This window comes from Vulpes lagopus, chromosome 14 (genome assembly GCF_018345385.1).
Source record: "Vulpes lagopus strain Blue_001 chromosome 14, ASM1834538v1, whole genome shotgun sequence".
Classification (NCBI taxonomy): Eukaryota; Metazoa; Chordata; class Mammalia; order Carnivora; family Canidae; genus Vulpes; species Vulpes lagopus.
The window spans coordinates 35,252,527-35,273,813 of NC_054837.1; the positions used below are offsets into that span (position 1 = coordinate 35,252,527).

At 50.2% G+C, this 21,287-nt stretch overlaps 1 protein-coding gene across 1 annotated transcript; it reads left to right on the plus strand.

The window, feature by feature from the left end:
- Positions 1-11,196: 11,196 nt before the first annotated feature.
- RAN (RAN, member RAS oncogene family) lies at positions 11,197-14,152 on the plus strand. The gene is made up of 7 exons (XM_041729479.1): positions 11,197-11,310; positions 11,798-11,843; positions 11,940-12,024; positions 12,094-12,219; positions 13,119-13,306; positions 13,483-13,653; positions 13,749-14,152. Exons 2-7 carry the CDS (start codon positions 11,808-11,810, stop codon positions 13,791-13,793), a joined length of 651 nt encoding a protein of 216 aa, XP_041585413.1. The 5' UTR covers positions 11,197-11,310; positions 11,798-11,807; the 3' UTR covers positions 13,794-14,152.
- The last annotated feature ends 7,135 nt before the right edge of the window (positions 14,153-21,287 follow it).

Sequence of the window (21,287 nt, forward strand, 5' to 3'; positions counted from 1 at the left end):
AGCTGGGAGCCCACGTGAGGTCTCCATCCTGCTGGGATCCTGACCTGAGCTGAAGGCAGATGCTTGACCCGCTGAGCCCCCCAGGCTCAGTCCCGTTTCGTCCCTTCCTGATTTACTTTGTTTTTTTGTGCTTTCGCACGCATTTTATTTATTTTTAAAAATCGTGAACACACTGGTGGAGCAATTCAGCCAGGCTGTGGGAAAGCACAGCTGGGTGCAGCTTTGGACACATGCACCTGGAGGGGCTCTGGCTCCTCAAGGACGCACACCACTTTCCTTGGGAACACTGGGCAGGTGCAGGGACGCCCTGCTGGAGGGACACCACTTGGGGCGATGTGGGGCACCAAATGACCCTAGCAAAGGTTCTTCTGGACAGCACTTACTTCGTGAAAACCCAGTGATGTAGCCCAGAGTGCCCCTGGAGCCTGAGTATGGCATCCAAGTTTGCAGCGTGCCCAAGTCTGCAGCGTGCAGGTGCCTTTGACACCTGGGAAGCCCCAGTCCAGTCCTGATTAAGGCATCCCAAAGAACATCTATGACCACAGCATCACGCTTAAAGTCCTCTGTGTATAGTTTCTCATGCCCCATGTCTTACCTCCTGTGAGTCCCAGAACTCCGTGGGTCCTACACATCTCCAAGACCACCTCCTCCTGGGCCCTGCACGCCTCCAGGACGTGGCCCTGCAGGTGGGCCAGCACCCCTCTCTCAGCACAGAGGGCTAACCCTGTCTCTGGTGAGTGCTGGTCCTGCCTCATGTCTTCCTCATGCCCCAGCCCAAGCACGTAACGTGGACAGCAACTGGATAATGTCAAATTGTCAACCAGAGCTTTCTTACCCTGCCAGGGAAAGATTAACAGTGTGAATATTAGTACATAATGTGTCATTGCTGTCTCTATCACATACATACATATGCAGTGTGACCATGTCGCCTCATGGTGACAGGTGATGGACTTCCCTGGGTTATGGGGATGGGCCAGGTCTAACCACTTGAACCTTCACAAGCGGAGGACTTTTCTGCAGCGGAAAGAGGAGATCGGGCAGAGGGGACATCAGAGAGACCTCCAACTGTGGTAAGGATTCAGGGCTCCACTGCTGGCTCTGAAACATGGGGTCCATATACAAGACTGAAGACAAACTTCTAGGAACTAAGGGTGGATGCCAACTGCCACCTGACAGCCAGCAAGCACATGAGGACGTCATGTGTCCTGAACTACAAGGACTCACGCTCTGCCCGCACCCTGTCTGAGCTTGGGAGCTGATTCATCCTTGTGGCCCCCAATGACAGTGAACCACTGACATCGAGATTTCAGCCTCCTGAACCCCCAGAGCAGAGAGCCCAACCCCAGACTTCTGACCCTTAAAACTGTGAGCCAATAAATAGGTATTGTTTAAAGCGGCTGGATTTTTTATAATTTGTTACAACAACTGAAGAACAGTAACACAGTGGTTTACTGTAATCAGGAATTTAGCCCCCATTGGATAGGGCATATAAGCTGTATCACTTGCCCCTTTCGGAGGAATGTTACAGGTAATGAATGAAGGAATGAGGACACCTTTGCTGGCTACTGATCTTTGTGTCCTTCCTTCCTACCCGTATACCTGTGTCTCTGGTTGACAGGACATGAATGAATCAATCATCTACTTAGACCAGGGAGTGAGAAGTGCCTCTGTAAAGTTAGAACAGAATTCAGTGCCTCCTGATATCAAGGTAAGAAGCCTACGGGCCATAGATAGCCTAATAACATTGTCTCCAACTTTCTTCTCTGTAGCCTAGACATTGCCTCTAGACACGGCCTCATCCATTAGAAACAGTTGCGTGCACCATGTTTGATTCTTCAATACACTGAGGTTTAAGCCAACACTCTGGAGGTTACAGTACATCAGTAACAGGGTATAGAGATTTGTGGGAGAGTTTATAATTTTTATATGTAAATTATTTACTCAGTTGGAGTAAAAACCAAAGTCCTCAGAGTGGCCTGGGAGGCCCTGCACCATCTGACCATCCCCAATACCTCCAGGGTCTCATTTTCTGGTACCCTTCCTTTCACTCACTCCCACCCAGCCCCATTCCACCTCAGGGCTTTTGCACAGGCTCTTCCTGTCTGCTCTCTCCCCAAATATACATGTAGCTTGGTCCCTCACTTCCAATGATGCCTTTTGTGTGAGGCCTGTCCTGACCCACTCTGTTAAAAATTGCACCCCATGCCCCATGGGATCCCTGGGTGGCGCAGCGGCTTAGTGCCTGCCTTTGGCCCAGGGCGCGATCCTGGAGGCCCGGGATCGAATCCCACGTCAGGCTCCTGGTGCATGGAGCCTGCTTCTCCCTCTGCCTGTGTCTCTGCTTTTCTCTCTCTCTCTCTCACTGTGTGCCTATCATAAATAAATAAAATTTTAAAAGAATTAAAAAAAAAAGGAAAAAAAATTGCACCCCATACCCCATACTCCAAACCGCCTTACCCTACTTTTTCTCCCCCTTAACACCTACAGCCCTCTGATGAACTACCTCATGCATGTAAGTATTTTGTTTGCTGCTTATCTCTTTCCTCTGGAATGTCCACTCCACCAAAGTCAGGGATTTTTGTCCACTACTCCCTAATCATCTCCAACACTGAGAATGGAGCCTAACACACATGAGGCATGAAATAAATATTTGTTACATGAATGAAAAAATTATGCCACAAAATTTGCTTAGCATGTGTACCCATTGTAAACGTCGTTACTGGGATCCCTGGGTGGCGCAGTGGTTTGGCGCCTGCCTTTGGCCCAGGGCGCGATCCTGGAGACCCGGGATCGAATCCCACATCGGGCTCTCGGTGCATGGAGCCTGCTTTTCCCTCTGCCTGTGTCTCTGCCTCTCTCTCTCTCTCTGTATGACTATCATATATAAATAAATAAACAAATTTAAAAAAATACATATTTAAAAAAAAATAAATAAACGTCGTTACTGTGATGGGAAAGTGATGGCAAAGTACAAGATACGGAACTTTGGGCCAAAGAGTCTGGATTTGAACCCAGCAAGGTTCCTGCCTATTTTAAAATTCTGTGATTCTAAATTAATGTATTTTCATTGGACTTCATGAAATACTGGGGGAAATTTCGAAAATCCAGATTCAAAGTCAGATTTCTGCAGAATGACTGTAAGTTGACCATAGAGCATTTGTTCCGGCCATTCATGGAAGAATCTGCAGTCCCCTCCTGATCCTGCATATACCCTTGGGGGGTATTTGGAAATACAGGTGCCTTTTTAATTGATCATCATGCTTAGCTTAGAATAGGCTACCCTCTTAAAGACAGGGCCGAATGTATTATCTGGAAAGAGCCTTGTGATGTCACCTATTGGATTCATCTCTCTGCTGTAACAAATGACCTCCAAGTTAGTAGCTCAACACAAAACACGTTTATTATCTCACATTTGCAGGGCCAGATGTCTCGCTGGGCTAAATTCAGCCTCTTCTGGAGGCTGTGGAGAGTCTGTTTCCTCCCCTTCCTGGGCTCCTGGAGGCGCCACGTGACCTGCCGGTGGCCCTTCCTCCTTCATGCCAGCACTGCAGCATGGCGTGGGCGCCCCAGCCCCAGCCATCCCTTTGCCTGCCCACGGCCGGTTCTCCACCGTGTGGAACTCTTGTCATCAGCCGGGGCTTCCCCAGACAGTGTCCCCCCTCTCAGCGTCTGTGTTGCTCATCACCTCTGCAAAGTCCCTTTTGGGGACGGCAAAGAGTCACAGGTGCTGAGACAAGAGCATGGACGTCCCTGGGGCCAGTAGTCTGCCTACTACGCATGTGCTTGCCTTATTTTTCAGGGAACTTTTTTATGTATTCCTTTACGTGAACGGAAAGGAAACAGGATGAAATACTTCGTAGATTGTGACTCATGACTTTTGTTTCGTATCGATGTCATTTAAGAGAAAAAAAACTACTTGAAGGGCTACTATAATCAGATCAGTCCCCAGGAGCCACCTTTTGACCTGCAGGCTGAAGTGTCAGCCCATGGAGAGGAAAAGATACACATATCCCTGATAATCAGGAAATGCTGATTAAAACTGTGGTATGACAGGGGCGCCAGGCTGGCTGGCAGGATTGGAGGAACGTTGATCTCAGTGTTGTGAGTTCAAGCCCCACCTTGGGTGGAGAGATCACTTAAAAAATCTTAAAATAAATAAATAAATAAATAAATAAATAAATAAATAAATAAATAAAATCTTGTATTATTTTTTTAAGATTTTATTTATTCATGAAAGACACACAGAGAGAGGTAGAGACATAGGCAGAGGGAGAAGCAGGCTTCTTGCAGGGAGCCCGATGCAGGACTTGATTCTGGAACTCTGGATCATGCCCTGAGCCAAAGGCAGATGCTCAACCACTGAACCAAGCAGGTGCTCCCGCCCTGGGTGTTACATGCAACTGATGAATCACTGACCTCTACCTCTGAAACTAACAACACACATTTTATTTATTTTAAATAAAATTAAATAAAATTTAAAAAATTATAAACCCTGTGTTATGGTTGAATTATGTCCCCCAGAAAAATATTCTGAAGTCCTCACCCCCATACCTGGGAGTGTGACTTACTTGGAAACCAATCTTTACAAACATGAGCCTGTTAAAAGATGTGGTTGTTAGCGTGAGTCCTGATGTAATACAACTGGTGCCCTCCTCAGAAGAGATTAGGATGCAAAAACACAGAGGGAAGACCATAGGAAACCCTGTGATACCCCAGCAGACTGCAAGCTGATGCAGAGGCAAGCCAAGATTGCCAGGGAAAAGCAAAATCAGAAGCTCAGAGAAAAGCCTGCAACAGACTCTCCCCAAAGGCCTCCAGAGAGAGCACACCCCTGCCAACACCTCCAATTCAAATTTCTAGACGTGTGAGAGAATAAAATTTCGGCTACTTTAAGGCACTTAGTTTGTGGCATTTTGTTACAGCAGCCCCTCAAAACCAATACACCCTGTAATTATCTTATAAATAGCAGAGTTATGTTGTCTGGCGATTTCTACATCTTATAAAGGCCAGTTTGTTAAAAGTAAGCATTTAAAAATTGCCACAATTTTTGAAACCCTGGAAAAATATGTATACTGAAATTTTAAATATACATACATTTAAAGATATACTGGAAAACATATACACTGAAAATTTTCGTATATACACTTTAAAGGTTGTGTATCTACACATCCATATATAAATGCCTACATATCCTTATATCTACAGGTCTTGTATCTGTATAGACAGAGATGCTGTAGAGCTGCTATACCATATTTTGTATAGATGTTAGATCTAGATCGATCTGAAGGTAAATATAAGCATCTGGACTTTAGATGGATGAAACCTAGCTAGATATGCAGAAACATGGTATCCGTAGTGGTCTGAACTGCCCCAGGCCTGTCTCAGCCTCTGAGAACTGTTTTGCTCTGTTCTATACCTGTGTTTTCTTAAACCATTTTCTATCCTCTTTCTTAGACCAGATTGCCCTAAAGTGACATGAGACACATGAAAGTCCTTGCACAGAGAGCATTCTGTCCTACGTGGACTGCCAACAGTCTGGTTTGAAAGTTCCTCTTGCTATAAAGAAGCGATTGTTGTTCTTAATACAAGAGGCTCCTTGCACTCATTCTAAGACCCTGGGTTCACACAGAAACATGGCCAGCTTGGGGGCCCCTCATCATCTCCGCACCCCTGCCCTGGCCATGTGCCTCCATGCTGTCCCCGACAACTCCACGCAGGCTTCCACCTTAAGGCCTTTGCACTGGCCATTCCCTGGCCTTTGAATTATCTTTACTCAAGTATCTACGTGCTTTCTACCCTCACCTTCTACAGGCCTTTGTGCAAATGTCACTATCTCAGGGAAGACCTGTTGGTTGCTCCTCTCTTCCTCACATTTCATATCTTTTTTACCTGCTTTATTCTTCACTTAGCAGTTATTAATATCCTATATATTTTACTTTGTTAGCAAATCTATTTCCTGTTTCTTCCTTCAAGGATGAAAGCTCCAGGAGGACAAGACCTTTTGGGTCTGTTCTGTTCACTACCCCAGTCCTTAGGGAATGGCTGGTGCCATAGTGAGTACAGTAGGTACTCACTAAATATTTGCCGAATGGATTAACTAATGGGTGCATTTTTCATCATATTTGTGTCTTAGACACCAAATCAGAGGTTGTGAACTCAGGTCCTGTAGGGTCTCAGGGCAGGTGCCAAGGGCAAACAACATGCCTCAGGTCTGAGACATAGTAGGGATCAGCAGAGCCTGAGACAAATGGCAGTGTTCACCCATCCCTGGGAGGCAGGATCTAATCCAGATGCTTGTGGCCATGCAAGAAAGCAGGCCCAGTGACTCCCAATCTTGATTTTTTAAAAAAGATTTTATTTATTTACTCATGGGAGTCAGAGACAGAGGCAGAGACTTGACAGAGGGAGAAGCAGGCTCCCTGTGGGGAGCTCGATACAGCACTCAATCCCAGCACCCTGGGATCATGACCTGAGCCAAAAGCAGATGCTCAACCACTGAGCCGCCTAGGTGCCCCTTAAAGAGAGAAGTTTCAAAGAATTCGTGGGATCACTTTAAAAACTGTCACATTGTTTGTTTGTTTTTTAAGATTTTATTTATTTATTCATGAGAGACACAGAGAGAGAGGCAGAGAGAGGCAGAGGGAGAAGCAGGCTCCATGAAGGGAGCCCAACGCGAGACTCCATCCTGGGACTCCAGGATTACACCCTGGGCCGAAGGCAGGCGCCAAACCGCTGAGCCACCCAGGGATCTCCCCCAAACCATCACGTTATTAAGTGCTGGCAACACATTTAGATACAAATCATGTTGTGATCCACCCCAGGATAGGACAAAGAATACTGAAGGTTGGATTTAGCTCATGGGCCACCAAAGTGTACCCCCTACGCTGTCCCTGGTCATTGATTGGATGGATATCTGGCATGAGTACACGACAAGGCTCTCGATTTTGCTGTCAGGGGAAATAATTTCTGCACTAATGCTAAGATGTAGCACGTAATCTATGCACCAGTGTGCTCCCTATGTAGAAAAGTGAGTGTCCGGTAAGGAAAACATTTCATTTGACAAGTCATTGATATCCAGCTGGAGTGATGAGTGAAGTAGATAATGGGATCTTCCCTTATTGGTTTGCAAAGTCAAGGAAGTTGATGGAAACTGCACAAATAGGAAAGGTTGACTCTGTATTTGTTAAATGTTTGTTATTTCCTCAATGATTAGTCTTTGACAAGAAATAGCATGCTGAAATTCTGATAAGCTTGTATATGTAAGTTATTACTGTTTTATTAGCATTAATGGGGCTATTTCTGATTTTTTGTGTTAAGATGGGGTTAAGAGTAGTTCACTCAATAATTCAACACATATTTACTGAGCACCCATTATGAGCCAGGCACTGTGCTAGATACCTTGAGGATTGTGCCAAGCAAGGTGCTTTGTTTATTCTAGTGAGGGAAAGAAAGACAGAATGGTACGCATGTAAATTATTAAGCAAGCTATTTTCAGGTAGGAGTAAGTGCTTGGGAGAAAATCAAGTGAGGGCTGAGATGGAAAATGGCTGGTGTGGTGACACCGTTTTCAAGAGGGCAGTCAGAGTGGGCTTCCCTGAGGAGGTGACATTTGAGCTGTGACCTGAAGGGTGAGAAGGAACCAGTCAGGCAAGGATGTAGAAAAAGAGCAGAGGGACCAGTAAGTGCAAAGGCCCTCAGGCAGGGACTACCTTGGGGGAGGTAACCTTCAGAAAGGTTTGCATGGCTACAGAAGAGTTACAGGGAAAAAAAAGCTAGAGCAGAGGATAGAAAAGTAGGCCCATCTTAGCTTACCTCGGGTCTGGCCGGTCATGGATTTCATGTATCTGAAGCGAGCCAGCAAACCACTGCAGCATTAAAGGGCAGGAGGGGGGTCTGAAATGTTCTACGAAGGTCACTTTGTGCTCCTGAAAAGATGCACTGAGAAGGACATAACCATCTCTCGGGTATCCCAGCCCAAACTGCAGAACCCAAATCCCAACCATTGGAAATATCAGACACATCCAAACGGAGGGTATTCCACAGAAGACCTGGACTACACAATATGCTGCAGAAGCATAAAAGTCGAAGTGACTGCTCTGGACTGAAGGAAAAGACACAGAGCGAATAGCTGAGGGTCACATGTAATCCCAAATAATCCCAAACCAGCTCTAGGGCGGCAGTGAGACCAGCGGCACTCTGGTCTGTAGAGGAGGCGATCCAATTGCAGATGGCTTTGTTTCCTGCTTTGGGTAACGGAACTGTGGTTACGTAACAGAATGTCGTTGGTTTTAAGAAATACACACAGAAGAGCATCCTGCGTGCTGCGTATTCTCAAACATCCCAGAGGTCAAAAATCCTATATATATTTTTAAATCATATATGTAATGAGATTGTTACTGAGAGAAAGAAGGTGAGGAGGACCAAGGCCAATGAAGAATGCTGATGTTTGAGGAAATTACAGGTAACAGCTGAAATCCCTGTGTTTTTATAATTCTGTTTCCTCTCAGCGCATTTGGCCGCAAAGTTTGAAATTACCAGGTAAGCATGGAGTTGCAATCCATGTTGTGCGGCAGAGACCAGAAGTACCCCCTGTGGACTGCAAAGTCACTAGCATTTGGAAGGGCTCAGGGAGAGGCACCTGGGTGGCATCTGCCTTTGGCTCAGGTCATACAATTCCAGAGTCCTAGGATTGAATCCCACATCGGGCTTCCCTGCAAGGAGCCTGCTTCTCCCTCTGCCTGTGTCTCTACCTCTCTCTGTGTCTCTCATGAATAAATAAATAAAATCTTATAAAAAAAAAAAAAAGGATGGGCTCGGGGAGTTTTACTGGGGAAACTCATTATCTATGTCAGCCAGAGTATGTGTTCCCATTTTTTTCATGTGCTGTCTGAGATGATCATCTTCAGAAGTTCTGGGACAGGGCCAGTTAATGACATCTGCAGCTAATGAACAAACTAAACCACCAGGAGCTCCGTGTAGAATGCTACGCATGGAGAACAACTAATATCCTTATTTGACAGATTTCCTCTTGGATTTTTTTTTTTTTTTTTTTGGTGGGAAGAAATATTTTTCAAAAATGCCAGAAGGTAGAGCACTGGTGGTTGGAGCTACACAGTGGTTACTATGTTGTCCTGTTTGCTTCAATTACCTTCTTTTATTTTCTTTTTTTAAGTTTTTTTTTTTTTTTTTTATTTATGATAGTCACAGAGAGAGAGAGAGAGGCAGAGACACAGGCAGAGGGAGAAGCAGGCTCCATGCACCCACCGGGAGCCCGATGTGGGATTCGATCCCGGGTCTCCAGGATCGTGCCCTGGGCCAGAGGCAGGCGCCAAACCACTAAGCCACCCAGGGATCCCCAATTACCTTCTTTTAACAGAAGAGAGGGAATCTTCTGTGACTCTTCTGCTCGCCCCATCACACCCCTTCCTACTGTCTCTCGAAACAACAGCTTCATGATTCAGTCTATGTTGCTGTAATCAATTTTTAAAAATTACCTACATAACATTCAAGAACTAATATGCCTAAAAACGTACATAAGTGGTATTGTACCGTACGATCTCCCTATAAAACTGCATATACCGTGGACTATTTAAGACCATTATCACATCTTTCTTGAACTTCCTTCTTTTCTCAACATCATCCTTTGAGATCTGACCCTGTTGATACAGATGAACTTGCTTCCTTTCAGATGTCATACTGCAATAGTTAAATATTCGTAGTTTCCCTACCAATGGGTATCTCTGGAAGCTGCATTTTTTGTTGCCATAATGTTGTAGCGGACGCTTGAGATACCGTCTCCCTGTGCATATGTGTGAGTCTGACTCCAGAGAATCTCTCTGGAAGTGGAAGTGACAGGGTCGCCAGCTCTCGGCCCTCCTGTTTTTATCAGTTCCTGCTTTCCAGAGAGGCCAAAGCAATGGTCACACCCAAGCAGCACGGAGACCTGTTTGGTGTTTTCCTGAGGGTCCTGTAGAGCAGTGGGATTGGGGTTCCCAGCAGGCACATTCGCCCAGGTGTTGTGCCCAGTTTGCATCACTCGTGTTCCCGATGGGTTTGCTCGCAGACCGCGCTGAAGACTAAGTGGCTGCTCCTTCTCGGTCACCTGGGTCCCCAGGGTGGAATCCTTCCTGAGCCACCCGACTACCCCGATGGGGCCTCTAGCGGTACTACCGTGGCTCTGAGTGCGGACGTTCCCTTGCAGAGGGGGCCGAGGGGATCTGGAGAACCTGTGGCTGCCCTCACCAATGCCAAAAACTGGGCCTAGATTTAGGGCACGAGGTCAGAGGACCCCATCTGGCCCGCTTCCTGGCTGAGAACGGGCTTGCGGCTCATCGTCCTGCCCGCCTGCCCCGACCCTCTGGGGTGGGCATCTCCGCAGCTTTGCTCTCTCCGCGGTCTGGAGCCTAAATACTCCGCGATCGCATCCGCGCTTGAGAGCCGCCAGGTTTGATTCCCGCCATCCCGTGTGCGGGAGTCACGGAGGCCGCCGGCCACGTAAACGCTTTCACAAAAGGGCGGCTGCCTCTTTAGGGTGAGAAAGCATCGACTTTGCACCCTTTACCCCCAAGTTAGGTTCTGGCTGGAGCTGGGGGCACCGGGTGGGGGTGGGGTGGGGGGGCTGGAGCGCAAGGCAGGGGCCCGCCCGTGCGGTCCAGGGGAGGGGGGAGCCCGGGGCAGGCTCGGAGGACTGCGGCTTGCGGGGCAGGGCCGGGGCCGGGGGCGCGGGAAGCGGCCGAGGGGGGGATGGAGGCCCGGGGAGCCGCGAGGGTCAACAGGGCAGGGCGCGGGGCGGGGGCCGTGGAGCAGGCGGGGCCCGAGGCCTCCCCACGCGCCCGCTTCCCCCGGGGCCCGCCGTCCCGCGCGCCCACGGCGACCCCCCACGCCGGGAGGCCCCGCGGCTTTGTGCAGGCCGCTCCCCGCGAGTTTCCCGCCCAAGAGGCCGGCGCCCTCCTCCCAGTTTCGTGGCGCGGCCGCCGCTGGGCGCGCCGCGTCGGCGTCGGCGCATGCGCGCGCTGGAACCCGCCCTCCGGCCGGCGCACGTGGCCCCGCGAGCCGCCGTGCGTCCGCGCGCCCGCGCCGAGCGCGCCCGCCGCAGCCCGCGAGGCTCCCCTCCGCGCAGGGCCGACGGGTGTGGCCGGCCGAGCCCGCGGCCTGCGTGCGCGCGCACGTCGGGCCACGTGGGAGCGGCGCGGCGCCGTTGCCCCGCCCCCCGCGGCGCGCGCCGGCGTCGGCTGCGTCTCCGGGCATTTGAATTGCGCTTCCGCCATCTTTCCAGCCCTCAGTCAGACGGGCCGGAGACGCTTCTGGAAGGTGAGGCAGCGGGGCCGGGCCGGGGGCCGCGGGGGCCGGGGGGGCCGGGGCCGGGGGCTGGAGGGCCGGGCGGGGGCCGGGGCGGGGCGGGGCGGCGGCGGGCTCTCGCCGTGCCCTGCCGTAGCGGCCGAAGACCGCGTCCGGGGCGCCAGTCGCGGTGGGCCCGGGCGGGCGGCGGGGCCGGGGGGCGCGCGATCGGGGCTCCGGGCGGCCCCGGCCTCCGCCCCGCGCGCCGGCCTCCGCCCGGGCCTCCGGGCCTCCCCCCACGGGCGCGCCGCCAGACCCGCCGCCGGAGCAGCGCCGCCCGCCGCCGGAGCAGCGCCGCCCGCCACCGCCGCCGGGAGCGCGCCGCGGCCCCCGCCCCGGCCCGGGCGTGCGCGCGTGGGGCCCGGCCGCCGGAGCCCCTTTGTGGGCCGGGCACGTGGGGCGGGCCGCCATGTGGGCCCGGGCGCCGCCGCCAGCCGGCCCACGTCTGTGTCCCCCGCAGCACCAGCGCCATGGCTGCCCAGGGAGAGCCCCAAGTCCAGTTCAAGGTGGGTGGTGCGCGCGGGCGGCCCGGGGGGAGCGGGGCGGCCGGGGGGGCGCGCGGCCTCCCCTCCCCCCGCAACCGCGCGCGTCCTGTCCCGTAGCTGGTGCTGGTTGGCGACGGCGGCACCGGCAAGACCACGTTCGTGAAGCGTCACCTGACGGGTGAATTCGAGAAGAAGTATGTAGGTACGTGGGGGAGCCGCGGGGGCGCGGGCGCGGGCCGCGGGCCGCCCTGACGCCGTGCTTGTGTTGCAGCCACCCTGGGCGTGGAGGTCCACCCCCTCGTGTTCCACACCAACAGGGGCCCCATCAAGTTCAACGTGTGGGACACCGCCGGCCAGGAGAAGTTCGGCGGGCTCCGGGACGGCTACTACATCCAAGGTGGGCGGGCGGGGGCCGGCGGGGCGGGCGGGGGCGGGCGGGCGCTGCCGCGTGCTGTGTCATGATGGGCGCAGCGCCGAGCCGAGCCGGGACCGGGCGCGGGAGCGGGAGCGGGAGCGGGCGCGGGCTCCGCACCTAAGACAATAAGCATCCCACGAGGTGCTGCTGTGGCTGCCCGAGTCGTTGGGGTTGGCTTGGGTTTTTGTTGCTTTTGTGTTTGTTTGTTTGTTCCCCTCAAAGGCACTGTAGAATCGCAAAGATAGGAGGAAAATGTCATCTGGGATCTCTTGTGATGAAGCATTATTGGGAGTCCTTCCACGTTTCGCTTCCTTTGCTGTGTTACCAATACACGGCCCTTTTTTTTTTTTTTCCTCTCTCTCTCTCTCTTTCTCTTCTTAAAAAGTGTTTGATTAGGAAACTACCAGACTGCACGTACCTCGGTTTGTTGTCTCAGTTATGTTAGAATTGTGTTCCTCATAGGTGAGTAGGTAGGCCTGCGTGCTGTGAAGCAGAACGGCGTACTTTTGTGTAGTTTAGGATCATTTAAAAGAACAGGTGTGGAGATCTTCAGAGTAGAGGAGACCAGTTGTCTTCCGACGCTGCTGTATCGGTAGCCTCCTGGAGATTCCGGGATGGGGCAGAGTTAATGAAGTGTTACAGGAGAGATTTGATAAGCTAGGTTGATAGTTCGCGCTCACGTAGGAAATGAGACTTTGAATCTTGGTATGTGTTAACAGTGGTTGGAGATCCTTAAACTTGGAAGAGAGAGACACTGGGGTGTAGGGAGTGCAGAAGCAGAGGTAGCCAGATTGGGCCTGTCCCCTAGCCCGTGCTCCTTAGCGTTCCTCATCTGTGCAAGAAGTCGTACACGTGTAACACTTTTCCTACATCTGTTTCAGCCCAGTGTGCCATTATAATGTTTGACGTGACGTCAAGGGTTACTTACAAGAATGTGCCTAACTGGCATAGAGATCTGGTACGAGTGTGTGAGAACATCCCCATTGTGCTGTGTGGCAATAAAGTGGATATTAAGGACAGAAAAGTTAAGGCAAAATCTATTGTCTTCCACCGAAAGAAGAACCTTCAGGTATGTTTCTTAAAACTTGATCGTTTTTCTCTAAAATGAAACTACAGTAATAGGTCCACTGAAGGAAATTGTGTCTGTGGTATGGATGGAAAAGCTATTTTTAGTTTGAAACATCCCAGTGATCCTCAAGAAGTAGATTTTTAAAAACTAATTTTAATTTTTTTTTTGGGAACCAGTACTATGACATTTCTGCCAAAAGTAACTACAATTTTGAGAAGCCGTTCCTGTGGCTTGCTAGAAAACTAATTGGAGACCCTAACCTGGAGTTTGTCGCCATGCCTGCTCTTGCCCCCCCAGAGGTGGTCATGGATCCAGCTCTGGCAGCACAGTACGAGCACGATCTAGAGGTAGGTGGCAGATGGGTCCGTCAGTGGGGTCTCTTGGGTGTCACGTGTCCTGACGGCTCTAACCCATGGTGTCCTGGCGTTGTGTCTCTGTCCAGGTTGCTCAGACGACCGCGCTCCCGGATGAGGATGATGACCTGTGAGAAGTGCAGCTGGAGGCCAGCGTCAGAAGTCTAGTTTTATAGGCAACTGTCCTGTGATGTCAGTGGTGCAGCGTGTTTGCCACTTTTATTATATAGCTGAGCAGAACATGTGCTTAATCTTTGGGATGCTGAAGGAGATGAATGGGCTTCGGAGTGAATGTGGCAGTTTAAACAGTACCTTCATTTTTTTGGACCTGCATACTTAGCTGTTTTGGAACGCAGTTGTTTCCTTCCTGAGTTTCAGATAATGAGACTGCTACAGTCCCATCACAATATCCAGTGGTGAAATCTCGTTTGTCACTGTCATTCCCATTCCTTTTCGTTTAGAATCAGAATAAAGTTGTATTTCAAATATCTAAGCCAATGAACTCCTCCCTTGTTTGGTAAGCATCTTAAAACCACTAACAGGAAAAGTTGTGCCACGTTACTGTTGAACTGGCCTTTGCTATTCTCACTTAATTTGAAGCTTTGCAGGTTAAGTTCTTGTCTGTTTGTACATTTGGATCCTCTCACGCAGGTGACAGGGCAGACGTCAGCAGTATTCCGTTTGGTAGATTGTTAGAGGGGTGAGCATCCGTGGTGAAGCTAAAACGATGCCCATCGCATCTGCCTTCGGACTGGGTGGTGTCACCTGGGGAAGAGCTTTGGACTTCTGTGACCTGTTGGAACAAAACTACTAGACATTTCGGATAGGCATTTTAAGAATTACACTTAACATTATTTTGTGACAAGTAACCGTGCTCTCATGTAGGGATGTTCAGAATCTGGTAGAACGATAACAGATGATGGTGGGGACTTGGCAGGAGTCTCATTTGTTAAAAATGAGTGTAAGTTATGCATTGATTTGATTTTGTTTTAATGTTAACGTCTAATGTGAAGCTGGTACTCTAGAAAGATGTTCCACGGTTACCCGCTGCTTTCAAGTATTTCTAAGTGTTAAAGATGCTGAAGAGTAAGGATTTAAGTTGGGCATCTCACAGCTTTGATGCTTTTTTTTTTTTCCTGAAGGATTTTTGTGGCCAATTCAAAGGCACGAACACTAAATAGAAAAGTAGATCTTAGAATGGCTTCTCGAAACGTGAAACATCGCAAAGGTTTCATTGGATCAAACCATTTATCTTTGTATGATTTACACATTTAAGAATGAGTTGAGTCTGTCTTCAGTTTTGAGCCCGTTGACGCTATACTGTAGCAGTTAGGAGTCTTAAACTATTATGCTCACTTGAGCACTGCTATAGTTGTTTACCAAAGTTCCTTAGATGTCCATTCCTCCTTAAACGGTTACTTTCTTACCTAAAAAGAAGGTAGGAAGGGGTTGCATAAATATATGGAAAAATGAAATACAAAGGGTAGAATTTAATAAATTTCAATATTGAGTAAGTGTATCAATAGATTTACTTAAATTACTGTAAATGTTACACTATATTAGGTTCAAAACCAGGTTTTAAGTCTGGGACTTGAAAAGATTGTTCCCAATCATTGGGATGAAACCTTTTTCAGATACGTAATAGGAGGCATATGTGTTTGTGACCTGTGTGGAATGCAAGTGTGACGTGACTAAATCTGAAATGTAACTGTTAAATTTGGAAGCTACTTCACTTACCTGTTGAAAACGGGATGGGAGAGAATTCACAAGTCTTACTGAAAGAAAAATTTGCTGCAAAATATATTGCTTCTTTTTGTCTGGATTTTCTGAATCATCTCTAGTACTCCCTGGGGAACGCTGGATCTTCAGCAGGGATTCCCTTCGTGTGAGGGTATGTTTCTCTGCAGGTTATACATGTGGGGGAGGCTTCTCCCTCCCATTTATTGCAATCTGATGTGATGGGGGAGCCTTGAATTGAGAGCCTGTGCCGTGGCTCTGTTGACGTGGACAAGGACAGGCCTGTCCAAGCACAAGCAGTGAGAGCCAGCACAGTTTGCTTCATGTCCTGTGTGGAGAGTTCATTCCTTTGGGTGGCGTCTGTCCTGTTTGGTGACCTCACAATGAAGCAGAATTAATACAGAGCACTGGTAAGATGCAGGGAGGGCAAGGTGTCTGGCCCCATCCGTGTACACAGTGGGTTCATCTTATCAGCAGGCCAGGAAAGGGCAGAGGTTTGCAGAAATAAATTGAACTTCAGAAAACTACTTTCTTGGTTGAGAAGTGCAACTTGAGAATTTGTTTTTTATGAACATCACTTTAATCTTAGGAAATGAAGTGAACACAGGGCTGAAGGTTGCTTTGGTTTGGCTTGGTTAGGTGTACTTGTGGGACCAGCCTCCGCAGGTGTGGGGACACCATTGACCATGTTGGGGCTGCAGGCTTTGTGCCTGATTGTAAAGGGACAAGAGACAGGTGCCCCCACCCTGACCTTGAGACCTGGAGCCCTGTTGGAGTAAAAGGTGGGCCTAAGCACTGCAGACCATGCTCAAGGTCCTGTGTCCCTGGCGGACGTTTCACTGCCCCTGTAGTCCCACATGGTAATGTGCACTGGCTCAGCTGCCCCTGTGGCCACGGTGGAAGGGTCAGCTGGCATTTGATTTGTCCCCCTCACTGGATGCTCCTTGCTCTGCCCTGTCCTTCCCGTTAACGTTTTTTAAGAGGTTTCAGGGGGGAGAACATGGAGGTTTGGGTGGAATGGTGGGGGCGGGGAGGGTCTCCCTGGAGTTTGTAATTAGCAGTGTCCTCTGCATGTATCCCAGCTTGGGGTCTTAGGGAAAGTGTGCATGACACAGTGAGGGATCCACTCCGCTGTGGGAGGTGGAAGGGGGGGAGCCTTGGATTTAGTTGGCTCCCAGTTGCCTGCCTTCAAGAAGCAGAGTAGGAGGGACGCCTGGGTGGCTCAGTGGTTGGGCTTATGGCGTGATCTCGGGGTCCTGGGATCAAGTCCTGCCTCAGCCACCCCCCCCCCCCCCGCCCCCGGCCCCAGAGAGCCTTCTCTTCACATCTCTCATGAATAAGTTAAAAAAAAAAACAATAGGAACCATTGCAGGTAAGCTGTCCTTTTAAGATGTAGGTAGAGGATTGCACACATCCTGAGCTGCGTGCTTGGTGATGCTGCGCCCCAGTGGGGAGATGGGCAGCCAAGGACCATACTGAGCTGATCTGCGGAACCAGACTCCTCTGAAAGGGGCTGTGTCTCCCTGGGAAGGGGTTGGAGAGAGGAGCAAAGGCTTTGAGGTGAAGGGAACAGCCCTGCCCCGTGGCCAGCTGGAGAGTGGAGGGTGTCCAGAGCCCAACAGCAAATCCAGGATTCAGTGCACAGTGGGAACCCGAGGGATCCAGAAGCATTTTAGAGCTTGTCCTGGCAGCAGGCGTGGGTGCCCAGGGCCTAGTGGCCATCCAGTCCCAGCCCACTGAGGTCCCCTCCATGCTGTAATATTGCAGGGAAGGTAGGTTGACATATGGTCATAACCAAACCCCTAGTCCAGCAAACGTGCAGCAGCAACCTGAATGAACGTATACTGAATGCCAGGGTCCAACTTTTTATTGACTCCTTTTCCTCCCATCTTCTTGGACGTGTGATGGGCAACCAAAATTGATGTTTATGGCGTGCAATGTGCTAGCTTGATTTACGTGGACTGGTTACCACCGTTCACCATGTCCACCTGTTACCTGTGTAATAAGATCATTGCAAATCCATTTTCAGCGTGTCATAAGCATCTGCCGTAGTAGCAGCTGTAGTCACCGTCCTGTGCGTTAGGTCTCCAGAACCCATTCCTGGTACACAGCTGAGGCCTTGTGCCCTGCAACTGGCTCCTCCCCAGCCCCAATACCTACCCCAGCCCCCCGGGTCCGGTCAGGCAGCACCCAGCTCTCTGCTTCTAAGTCTGACTTGACTTTGATCCCACGTCGAATCACAGCTACACGCCGCTGGTCCGTCTGGCTTATTTTACTGAGCACAGTGTCCTCTGGTTTCATCGATGTCGTGAAGGGCAGGATTCCCCTTCCTGAGGCTGAATAACATTCCCTGTCCCACAGACATCTCATTGTCCTCGGCCTCTCGGCTGGTGGACACTGAGGCTGAGTGCAACAGCTCAGCTGCTGCGCGGACGTCTGCCGTGTAGGTGAAAGGGCAGGATCCCTGCCGCCCCGAGCCACAGCACCCGTGGGAGATTACTGATACCTGAGGTTACTGACATGTGACATCAGTGTCCGATCCTTGGGAAGCCACACTATTGGGCAAACAGATGGGCAGTGCTGAGGTGAGGGAACTTGGCTTTTCACTCTTCATTCCCTGACACATCTGACCATTTTTTCCTCCAAAGTGAAGATAGTTACATACTTCATACATTAAAAGTTGAGGATTTGGACAGTTGAAACATACACGCATCATATTTCTTACTGTTGGGCGGTAGCTGTTGATGTTTGCTCACGTATTCTGTGAGGTGTCACCCCAAAAAGCAGGATTATGCAAAATACTGTTTTGTGATCTTTTTCACTTTTACTATGGGTGTTCCTAGGCCAGATAGTTTTACACCACTTTTGACAATTGCTGGGAACCCGTAGTGTGGATGGGCGGCTGTAGCAGCTGATGGGCCTTGTCAGCCCTGTTTCTGCGTGTTCCTCCTCTCCATGCGTCTTCCAGAGTTAAAAGGGGAATTTATTTCCAAATGCTTAGAACTGCTGTGCTCTTTCACCTCCATGCTGGTCAAACAGCTGCGGTTTTGGGGTTTTTGTTTTGTTTTGTTTCTTTAAGATTTATTTATTTTAGAGAGTGAGTGCAGAGGGAGAGGGGTAGAGGGAGAGAATATCAAACAGATGCCCTGCTGAGTGCAGAGCCTGAAGCAGGGCTCGATCCCATGACCCTGAGATCATGATCTGATTGGAAACCCAGAGCCAAAAGCCTCACAGATGCTCTCACACAGCCATTCTTTTTATCTTAACTTTTGAAAGATGTGCTCTGCTTTACCAAATCCTAATAGATGGAAAATCAAAATTATTTTTTTAAAAAGTTGCGTGTGTCTGTGTTACCATCGTGTCTTCAACATCCTGTGCCCAGTGGGTGACCTGGTACAAGATGCAAAGACACCAATACATGCTGGGTACATCCTTTATTCAATAGCTTCCTTGCTGCCACTTCTGCGAATTCATATTTTGCATTTCCGAGGATAATACAAAGTGCAGTGTGTACTCTCACCCCTTCTTCAGATGGTTGTAATGTGTTACGCTTCCCTTTGGAGCTTGAAAAATATTGACTGGTGATGTTGGGGTTGGATTTAAAGGGAAAAAATCTGGGGGGAGAGTAGGGCTAATCAGAAACTGCGGTGACAAAATGGAAATTGAGAACTTAAAAACAAACCACTCCCCCCCAAAAAACCCACATAACAGCCCAGATCCCTCAAAACACTGTGTTAATATGAAGGAGCTGACTGGTCCTTTGTTCAGTAGGGTCACCAGGTACAGCATGTTCTTTTTCTTTTCTTTTTTTTTTTTTAATTTTATTTATTTATGATAGTCATACAGAGAGAGAGGGAGGCAGAGACATAGGCAGAGGCAGAAGCAGGCTCCATGCACCGGGAGCCCGACGTGGGACTCGATCCCGGGTCTCCAGGATCACGCCCTGGGCCAAAGGCAGGTGCCAAACTGCTGCGCCACACAGGTGCTTCAAGATTGATTTAGTTTAGAGAGAGCACAAAAGCCGGGTGGGGGGCGGGGTGGGGAGAGGGAGAGAAGCCTAAGCCCACTGCCCGCTGAGCACGGAGCTAGACTCAGGGCTCAACCTCATGACCCTGAGGTCACGACCTGAGCCGAAACCAAGAGTGGGGGGCTCAACCACTGAGCCCCAGGCGCCCCGCGTGGGGCAGGTTCTCACTTGTACTCGTGTGAGCGGCCTGGTCCCTGGTGAGTGGCCGCGGCGGCCCATCACCCTGTAGGACAGCCCCCGTGCCCCTGCTGTCCCACCGGAACAGACTGAGGGGCAGGTAAGTTGGAGGCCTGGGGTCTTGGGGCCTGAGCGTTGGTGATTGGAGTCCCCGTAGCTACACGGCTGCATGAGGAGGTAAACTTTGCCGTAACACCGAACCGTGAACACGCAGGTGACTTGAGGCTCTGGTTCCTCCACCTGGGATCTCACATTCCACCACACGCTCTAGCCCTGGCGTCTCCCTTGCAGAGGCCGTGTCCTGTCCCCACGCTGGCTGGGGTCTGGGATACTGTCCTCTGTGGGAGCTGCTGACTCGGCCTAGGGTGGGTGTGGTGGGAGGCAGGGACTCAGGTACCCCCGAGTGGGGCGGTCAGAGGGGAGCTACCCACCTCAGGCCCATCGCTCCCGGCTGCCCACACCCGGGGTGGGGGTGGGGGGTTCCACCTGCAGGGCTGCAGGGAGGAGGCAGCGAGCCCTGGACTGTCACACACTGCATTACAAATGACTGTATTTTTCAAATAATTGTTAACCAACTTAACTGTTAACATTTTTTTTTTTTACATAAATGAACATCTTCATGTTTGTGGTATGAACAATGTCTTCTTTCCAAGAAATTGGAAGGGGATATTATTTGGTCAGAGTTTATGAAAGTCATCGTGTTTTAAAAGTGTCATCAAATGACTTTTCGGGGACCTGATTTATTTTTTAAGTATCTTGGATTATCTTAATAATTTCTCTTAGCTTATTTCGAAGTAATAAGCTTATAGTCATGATCTTTTAAAGAGGATGCATCCCTTCAGCATCCGTTCATCATCTGTGATATGATGATGTCCCCTCATCCCTTCCTGCTTGTTTTTGGGAAACCCCCTCCCTGAACTTTCAAAAGCGGGGGGATAGATTCACGATGTTTATTAATTTTTTTTAAAGATTTTATTTGTTTATTCATGAGAGACAGGGAGAGAGGCAGAGACACAGGCAGAGAGAGAAGCAGGCTCTATGCAGGGAGCCCGATGTGGGACTCGATCCCACATCCCCGGGATCATGCCTTGAGCTGAAGGTAGATGCCCAATCACCAAGCCACCCAGGTGTCCCAGATTTGCGATGTTTAAGAAGCATCTCCACACTTAGAAATTCCCTGTTTCTTACCTTCCCTGCTTTTCTCAGGGCTGGGGATGTCCCTGGCTTCTTTCTTCCCGATCCTGCCTACTTGGGAGCCTGTTCCAGAAGCTTCTTCTCTGTGTGGGGCTCGCCTGAGGGGAGGCTTCTGAGCTGGTCCTGCTGGGCTGCCTACCAGGGGCCCAGACTGGGAGGCTCACATAAGCAGCATTTGTTTTCTCCCAGCCATGAAGGTCAGGGTCCAAGGTCAAGATTCTGCAGGATTTGGCCTCTGCTGGCGCACAGCCAGCCCTGTGTCCTCCCACAGCCTCCCTGGGAGTGCACTGCAGGGGAGAGCCGGCTCTGTCTCAGGCCACCAGTCCTGTCTCGTTGGAGCTCCGCCTATGTGACCTCCCTGCTGACCCAGCTCCAAGCCAGCCATCCTGGGGCCCGGGCCTTCCGCGTGGGGTCCTGGGGGGCACAGACATGCAGTTCCCACAGCTCCTTAGTTGAGGTACAGGGTTCGGAGGGCCCTTTAGCCCTGGTGTGC